We start from the raw sequence: 8,998 nt of genomic DNA on the forward strand, positions 1-8,998 counted from the left end.
AGTTTGAAGGGAGAGCCTTAGCCTCCATTGGGAGCGTGCTTGCGCAAAAATGGTGTTGCTAATGTCGACACAATACCAAAATGGAGGCCTTTTGTTCAATCGTCAATGAAACAAAAACCAGTAAAAAACCAAAGCTAAAGTTCAAAAGCATTAAAAAGTGTTTGATGATTGATGAAAGTATTAAAGCCAGAGAGAGAGAGAGAGTAGAGGTTACTGGCAGTTGGGATTGTGAGTGAACTTGAGAGAAGAGCGTGGAAATATGGAGAAGAAAAGTGGGTTGCCGTAGGCTGAGTGCGTTGACTTTATTGGCAGCACCATCGGCTGGGTGTGTCTCCGTCGCCATTGCCTAGCAACCCTTAATCTCCTCTTCGAAATTTCTTTATAATGTCTCCATATCAATCCCAAATGTGGAGTTTGTGATTTTTTTGGTTCTTTTTTAATTTATGTTGATGTTGTATCAAACGTCTATGTGGCATGAAAAAAAAATTATTTTGTGTTGATAATGCAACTGAGAAAGATGACATAAAGGAAGGAAGAAGAAGAGCACAGATGCAGTGATGATCAAAACGACAGAGTTTACAAGCAAAAGAAGAAAGGAAAATTAAAGGCAAACGGTGGCGTTTTACTTAAGTGATTGGCAGGTGAGAGTGTTTAAGTGCTGTACAACTGTAACATTAGGAGTGGATTAGTTTGTTAAAAGTTAGTTAGATCAGTTTGTTTCCCTCTTTGCTCTGTAACCGTGATATTCGGGGTCGAGACTATGAGCGCCGTGAACATCACAAACGTCGCCGTTTTGGACAACCCAGCCACGTTTCTCAACCCCTTTCAGTTCGAGATCTCCTACGAGTGCTTGACCCCTCTCAAAGACGGTAACTACTTCACAAAACGTCACCGTTTTGTTCTTTTTTACTTTTTTTTTTTTTTTAGCTTCATCTAGGGTTTGTTAAACTACTACTTGAATTTAATTAGGCTTCTATTGCGTTAATATTTCGATAATTTATTGTAAAAGTTCGTAAATTTTAAGTCTTTTTGAGTTTGAAAGCTGTCTTGTACTCTAGCAAGTCTTATGTCGTTGTTCTTTGCAATTAATTAGGATAAATGTTATGTTTTTTTTTTTTTTGGGGCATGAATTCTTTGCTTTTGAATTTGTTGAATGACTAGGAAGTTGGAAATCACAATTTCGACATTCTTGTTGTGTTCACGAATTAACAAGTGGCAGGTTGTGAGTTCGAGACCAGGATTCAGCCTCTCCAAAAGATAATATATATATATATATATATATAGAAAATAAAAATTGAGGGTATGATAGTCTACCAATCACCTATGCCAGATTGTGCAAAAGCGGGAATTTTGTGCATTGGGTACGGCCTCTTTGTTTGTTGTGTTCACAAAGGGGTAAAGTCTTGTTGGGTGGCTATGGGTGGTTTATATGGGTGTTTAAGGTCAAAAGATATGAATGCAAATCTTAAAGTTGTTGTTGTTGTTGTTGTTGTTAGTCGAACCAAATATGCCTTCGATCTAATGCAAATAAATGGGATATGCTCAAATGCATTTTTGTCCAACCATTGATTTTTGTATTGTGAAAATTTATACCCTTTAGCTGGTTTTAGGAGGATATGAGGAAAGAGAAGAAACCATGGTATCAAACCTTATGCAAAAGGTAGAGAGAAGAAAAACAAAAGGAAATGGAACCAGGAAAGTTGATTTCTCATTATACCCTCTCTTATTTTTTGAATGGCTAAATTGGTTACTATGAAAGAATTTATAGACCTTGTTACATTTCTTTTGAGATCCAGACGCTTGTGTTGAAGTTGGCATCTAAGGGACAATAGGTCACCTGTTGCCACTATCTCTATTTCAGTCTAGAGCACCGAGACTAAAGATGGGTTGTATATTTCACTCATTGCATCTCCCCTTCTTCCCCTCAAGCTTGACCAATCCGAATGGGGAATTAGTATGATTAATGCAGTTTGTTTGGTGTTAAGAGTGCAGTTATCTGAAAGCTTCATTTATGCAGAATGAACAAGCAGTATCTGAATTAAAGGAAGATTAACCCGGGAAAAAAATTGTAACGTTTGAGCATTTGTAATCTGATTAATTCTTCCCATAAATTTGGATGCTTTATAATTACTTTTTAAGAAAACTAAGAATCCAATGATGTATGATCCAGTCCTGATTTGATTTGAAGTCCATCTATTGAGATATGATAGGCTTAGGTAAAGTGTTTAATAGGAAGAGAAGTTCAAAAAGTAGTTTGATTTAGTTAGTCCTGTGTTAGAATCCATGTGTTTGTTTAAGATATGCCATTCACAGGATGAGACAACAAAGAAGCCCCTGATGGTTTGAAAAAGGCACTGGATCTAAGTGAGGCTTTTGGCCTGTTCCTTTTAATTTTTTCTTTCTTGTCCTGAATGAATAAACTAATCTTCATCTTTAAGCATGTAGATGTTTATATCTTTGATATAACTCATAGAAGAAGCATTTCTATATTTCCTATAGAAGTTCTTTTTTGAACTCCAGCTACCAAGTACTTGAATTTGAGATACTAAAATGCTTTGAGGATGTAGCATGTTTTGTCAAGATATTTTGTACATTTGCTTAGGGTAAAAGTGGCAGGTGCAGCTAAGCTGTATTTCAGTATTTGATGCATTCTTTAACCACTCGATGCCTTCTCTCTTCACCCCCACTCTCCCTGTTAGGTGTAGTCACTTAATTATACTAATGGGAATCATTCATTTATCTCTTTGAACTTTTAAAATTTTAAATTTTTTTTTTCTCTAATATAAACTTTTTGTGCATTTCCCTTGTTTGTTATCACAATCTATGTAGTTAAATTTGTTTCTTTGACTTCTGCCTTGCTAGCCTTGCCATATTTTAACTCATAAAACACTGCAGATTTGGAATGGAAACTCATTTATGTGGGATCTGCTGAGGATGAGACATATGACCAACTTCTTGAAAGTGTGCTTGTTGGGCCAGTCAACATTGGCAACTACCGATTTGTCCTTCAGGTAGTCTTTGATGAATGCTTGTGCTAAGTCCTAAACTTGGTTTTCAATGCTAATTTGCTTATGAAAATAACACTAAAATTTTTTTTATTGGGGCCCCTGTCAGGCAGACCCTCCAGACCCATCAAAAATCCGTGATGAAGATATCATTGGCGTCACAGTACTGCTATTGACATGTTCTTTTCTTGGACAAGAGTTTATTCGAGTTGGATACTATGTGAACAACGATTATGATGACGAACAGCTAAGAGAGGAGCCTCCACCAAAGGTTTCGGTTGATAGGGTTCAAAGAAATATTCTGGCCGACAAGCCCAGGGTCACAAAGTTCCCAATTAATTTTCATCCTGAGAACAATGAGCATGGTGAAGAACCCCCTCCTTTAGCTGAGAATGCCATTGAGACCAATGCAAATGGAGAAGAACCACTCCCTTCACCTGAAGGACCAGCCATTGAGCACTAGGTTGTAAATTGAAGCAACTGCATGACATGTTGTGACATTTTGACTTCAAATTTTAACTACTGATGATTTTGGGTGAAACTGGTTTTCCAAATCTCAAACATCTCCATCCATGATATGCTTTTGTGACCGTGACCTACTGTGAATTGCCAGTTGGAATGTGTTGTACGATCACTGTACTTGGGTTGCGATGTGGTACATAATGGGTTAAAGATTTTGTATGCCATGAAAATTAAAGATTAGGTTTTGTTTTTTGGAAGTCTTTCATCACTTGGTCTTGTAAAATTTTCCAATTTTTTTGGAAAAACAATTAAATGTTTGACTGTGTTCTTTGGAGACGGTAAATCATATGAAGTGAATTGGAACTGAAATGTAACCTATGCTTAAGAGTTACTGATATGAATATTTTGCCTATCTGTAAAAATTCTTGACTTCGTCATTGGGCAGAGATGAAAATTTTTGATATTAGGCACAGTTACAAACTGAGACAGCTTTCTGAGTTTGCATAAGTGAACATCAATAGAAGAACCAAATTAAAACCAGTTAAAACATTTAGGCATTTGATGACAAGTTTTTAAACTTTGGGGATCAATTGGAACTTAAGCAAATTTTTGGGATCAAAATTGGTGTTTGCCCGTTACTCCTAGTAATCTAATAATTGCATGCATTTTGTGTACTTGAAGGAAAATAGGATAGGATTGATATTGCCGGCCGGCTTCAGTCAGGATAGTTTGCAAGATCTAACTTCTAAACCTTTGCAGGACTAGAAATGATAATATATTTAAGGATATTTGTATTCAAAGTCTAAGCTAACTTGAAACTTCTTTATATCTCAACAAGAGCTATAATTTTTTTTTTTTTTTTTTTTTTTAAATTTTACAAGTAAAGCACTTCATTTTCTTACTCAAAAAAAGAGAATTATTTATCAACAATTTATTTTCTTGATGTGTAATGAAAAGTGAAAATCAAATCTGTAGTTCCTCTACCTCCTCAACAATTGTGCTGCCACCTCTTTGAGCACCACGCACAGCTTTATTTGCCTGAAAAAGGAAGGAAATACAATTATTTGGCAAAATTAAACCCAATGTTAGTAGGGAATAATGTTATTCCTTTGAACAAACCCGGACACATTATATTGCAGGTATAAATTTGGTACCAGAATAAATTATGAGAATTTTTTTTTTTTTACACTTAATTTTAAGTTTGAAAGCACTTTTCTAATCTAGTGCGTTGGAAGTAACTTTATATCGAGCTTCTTTGTAAAAAGTTTGTTAAATATAATTATATTTAGAAAAAGTGAGACAATAAAAAAAATTAGACTTAAGCAAATAAATTGAAAAAACAGTTGCCAAACAGATTAGCACATTTCCAATAGTCATGATCATTTTAGTCCTATGGCATGGTCCCAATTTATTGGATCATTAATTAATTAGTGCCTCTTTATAAAGAGCTAGTTTCTTACTTTTTTTGTGTGTGCTGAATATGCTAGTTTCTTACTTGATTCCTTTAGGTTAAGTCCAAGTCATGGGTTAAAGTTAAACAAATGACATTTTCTTACCTCTTTATTCCAATCAGCTCGTAAGTTTACTATAACTAGTGCCACAACTTGATCAGAAAGTTCACATATGATACCCATCCAAAGCCCCTAATTAAAATCAAATTTCACAACTCAAATATTAGTATAGCAAAATACCAAATTGCTACCAATTTTAGCATTTATTAGAAGTACAATTTTTGCATCCACATTAAAACAAAACTTGTATGTAACTATTATGAATGAGATAGGGAAAGACCATACATAGCCCACTTAAAATTTTATTTTATTTTTTATTTTTTTTAAATGTAACTAAAGTCTAAACTCTAAAGGTAGTAATCCCACGCTGACCATGTCATTATTAAGGTATGTGTAATGGGTTTATTTAACAAACACATATGAAGCTTACAAATGAGTCTATGCTCGACTTGTTTGGTATCAAACCTTATAGCTCACAGGCTTGTTCATGAACAAATTTTTTTGCTTGGGCTTGACTTGTTTATTAAACAAGCTTAAAACTAAGACTCAAGCTTGGGTTATTTATAAACAAACAAATATGAACAAACTTTTTATTGAACCGAGTCCGAGTTGTTTATGAATAGTTTGATTCATTTACAGCTCTAAGTCTAGGAATTAATGGTGGCACGAAAGGAAAAAAAAGAAAAAGAAAAAAAAAGAAGAAGTGAATATATGGACTTTTGGGTGTGAGATATATATTAGTAGTGGAAAATTTTTGGATACTTTAGAAATTTCTCTTCTGGCCGGTACCGTTACAAGATTTTCTTTAATTATTTGGCTATTGAGTAAATAGTACATGAAAATATGTTTTAGGTGATATTTAAGTATTTTAGAAGGAATGTTAGGGAGGAGTGCATATTGTGGTGTGATAGTTGAGGTAAATAACTTTCTCCTAATTCTTTTTATTTTTGCTTATACTATTGTATTATTAGCTACTGAATATTGTTTTACAATTGTAACAATGTTTATTTTAATTGTGTTAGCTATATATATTTAATATAAAGAATAAGGAATCATCAAAAATATATTTAATTTCTATATATATATGTATATATATAATTTTACACAAGTAGTTAAATGAGATATATTTTTGTTTGAATTATGTTTTCGGATAATCTGACTATGCTTTGAATCTTTTATACCTAACCAATGAGAGTTATTCATTAATATTGAAACTAGTTTCATCTATGGCATCACAAGCTTACCGTGTTTTTGGACCTAGCTAATGCGAGATATATATTAGCACGTAACTAGTTTCATCTAAATCTAATGCCTAGTCACGAGGATATAACGTGACCATAGTCATATATATAAGATTGTTAAAAATGTGAATATCTTTGAATATGTGAATTATTTTAAGTCCATGAAACTTCTTATGTTTTTGGAATCCGCATTATATATATTATAACTTTAATACATGTGAAATAACCTTATGCACAATGTATTATTTTGTTAATCTATATGCTTGTTTCAGCTAGTTAGGATTTGATTACTTATTGAGTTGTCAACTCACCCCCTCATTCCCCTTCCAGATTATGATCCTAAAGAGAGCATGTTTATGGGTGTAGGGGCCTTTTTTGTATTATGCTTTGGGCTGGGCTGCCTCCTGCGGTGATAGGCCCAGGTATTCTGAGTAGGAGAGTTGAGACCGGCCTAACTGTAACTCACTTTGGGCTGGCTTGTGCATAAACTTGGCCTCGTCTGCCAGGAGAGTACTTATGGCAGGCAGAGCTATTTTTCAATAAGTCATAACAGATAGATATAATAACAAAATAAAACAGGATATAATGGTCTTTCCTTGATAGAAAATAACCAAGTAATCTCTATTTTTTTAATGATAATCATAGTAATGACAATGGTTTTACAAAAGAAGTGAAAGATTAAATGACAATATGAATTAATCAAAGGAATAATATCAAGTTAAGTTTGAGTCCGTAATGGCAAAGACCAAAGAGGAAGAACGCTTCCTCTCAATGAAACTAATCTCCCAGGAAAACATTCTGCCGTGGGGATTAATGACTTTGAGGGAATCGGATCTAAATGATTAGTGTCCAAAGGAATCACTATTGTTTTAATCATCTTCAAGAGAGTGGGATTTTGAGGGGGAGAGAAGGGAATCGACCTACTGGTGCATGCCCATTACACTTTTTCTCTTTGTTTTCTGTTTTCTCTCTTATCTTTTCTTCTTTCTTTTCTTTTTCTTTTGTTTTCTTTTTACTTCATGATACCTCTGTTTTTTTTTTTTTTTTTTTTTTTATTTTTTTTTATCCTTTTTACAGGGCACAGCAAGGGTCCTTTTATAGGGCCTGTCGTGGTCGGATTTTACCACTTTACCCCTTTAACTGCCTTTGTCTGGTCTGGGTGTACTTATCGACCACCCAGAGACTCATCTATGTACCACTTACCCTCACCAGACAAAGGTAGGTTTGTATTGTTTGTTAGTCCGCCGTGGCATCCTCTCCTGCCATGGCGTAAATGCTTTTTCTCTCTCTCCATGGCATTCACCCAACGGTTCCCCCCTCAACGTTGCCTCTTTTGAGCGGTCTGTCATCCCAGCAGGACGTACCTCCCAAAAGGGCTTGGGCAGGAACCGCAAAATAGATCTTTTCCCCTCTTCCTACCACCAAACCACACCCCCCTTACCTCTTACCTCTGACCTATGACCCCACCACGTCCCATATTAGCTAGGTACAGGCTAGTGGTGTCTGGGCCTTGCGCGTGCCTTCTTGTTATGTATGTTCAAAATTTGCCTGCTACTCATGTGTTTGCCGCGATCTGAAGCTTTGTTTGCACAGATTGCCGCGCTTCTTTGTTCTTTTACGTGGGCCATTTGCATAATTCACTGTTCCCTCTAGGGACTAGGCTTTACTTGGTACTGGGCTTCTTATTTCCTTCAGCTCACTTCTTAATTATCCTAGCTTCCTACCACATTACTTGGCATTTCTTGCCGCGGCGATTTGCTCCTGCTGAGCCTCTTTTCAGGCCTGCCGTTCCATTCTTTCCCCCAGTGGCTTAATATGGCCACTGGTGTTCTTACTTATGGGCTCCAGTGTCCTTTTCGTTTTCCGTTGGGCCTACGGCCCATTTACTTCCTTTGGACTTCCTCGGCCCACTCACTAACTCTGCATTCCCATGGGCTTTTACTAACTTGATTGGGCTTCCCCGGCCTAGTTTCCTTATTCTCATCATTGGGATTCATGGGCTTGCCATCAACTCCTACTTTCTTTGTTTACATTGCCTTGGGCCTGCTGTGGCCCATTCTCACTTTTCCATACCATATACTGCCCATGAGTGTCATTTCTCTCTTTTCGGGCCCTTTGGGCCCATTTGCTTCCTCAAGACCCATTTGTTTATGTTATGAGCCTGTAATCCATTATTCCTGCCGCTTGGGGTTAATGATTTTATTCTATACTTGCCACTTCTATTTGCTATCTGCATTGCTGAGTTAGGCCTATTTTACAAAAATGACCCTCAACAATGGGCTTTTGCTAGGATGTGCACATGAGTGAAGTTTAGGATTTGCTGGAATACGATTTGGAATTTTATGTTTAAAAATTATCTTTTGTTTAGATTCTTAGTCTTATGAGATTTAGAGGCTGTTTGGTTCATCAATTTCCATAACTCATATTTTTGTTTTTATAACTCATAACTCAAAGATGGTAGGACCCATAGCTAGAAGTCCGTTTGGCACCACCATAACTCTGTTTCCATCACTCAATCCTCTGATTTTTGAGTTATGAGTTATGGAAACTGAAAACACATTTTGGCTATTTTCAGTTTCCGTAACTCATAACTTAATGGCATTTTTGTAATTAAACACACATTGAGGACCCACTAGTCATAACTCAGCCGCAACTTTTAACCAATCTACCTTTATTGTTTTTTCCTTTCTTCTCCTGGGTTGGTCTTTAGTTCTTCCCTTTTTTTCTTTTTTCTTTTTTCTTTTTCACTGGATTCGGTCTTCAGTTCTTTTTTTTTTTT

At 35.8% G+C, this 8,998-nt stretch overlaps 1 protein-coding gene across 1 annotated transcript; it reads left to right on the forward strand.

The window, feature by feature from the left end:
• The first annotated feature begins 742 nt into the window (after positions 1–742).
• Positions 743–3,845, forward strand: LOC112040675 (histone chaperone ASF1B). Its single transcript, XM_024073570.2, has 3 exons — positions 743–869; positions 2,896–3,011; positions 3,115–3,845. The coding sequence occupies exons 1-3, from the start codon at positions 761–763 to the stop codon at positions 3,466–3,468; spliced, it is 579 nt and encodes a 192-aa protein (XP_023929338.1). The 5' UTR covers positions 743–760; the 3' UTR covers positions 3,469–3,845.
• The last annotated feature ends 5,153 nt before the right edge of the window (positions 3,846–8,998 follow it).

The sequence above is a fragment of the Quercus suber genome, unplaced genomic scaffold (genome assembly GCF_002906115.3).
Source record: "Quercus suber isolate HL8 unplaced genomic scaffold, Cork oak 2.0 scaffold_946, whole genome shotgun sequence".
Taxonomy (NCBI): Eukaryota; Viridiplantae; Streptophyta; class Magnoliopsida; order Fagales; family Fagaceae; genus Quercus; species Quercus suber.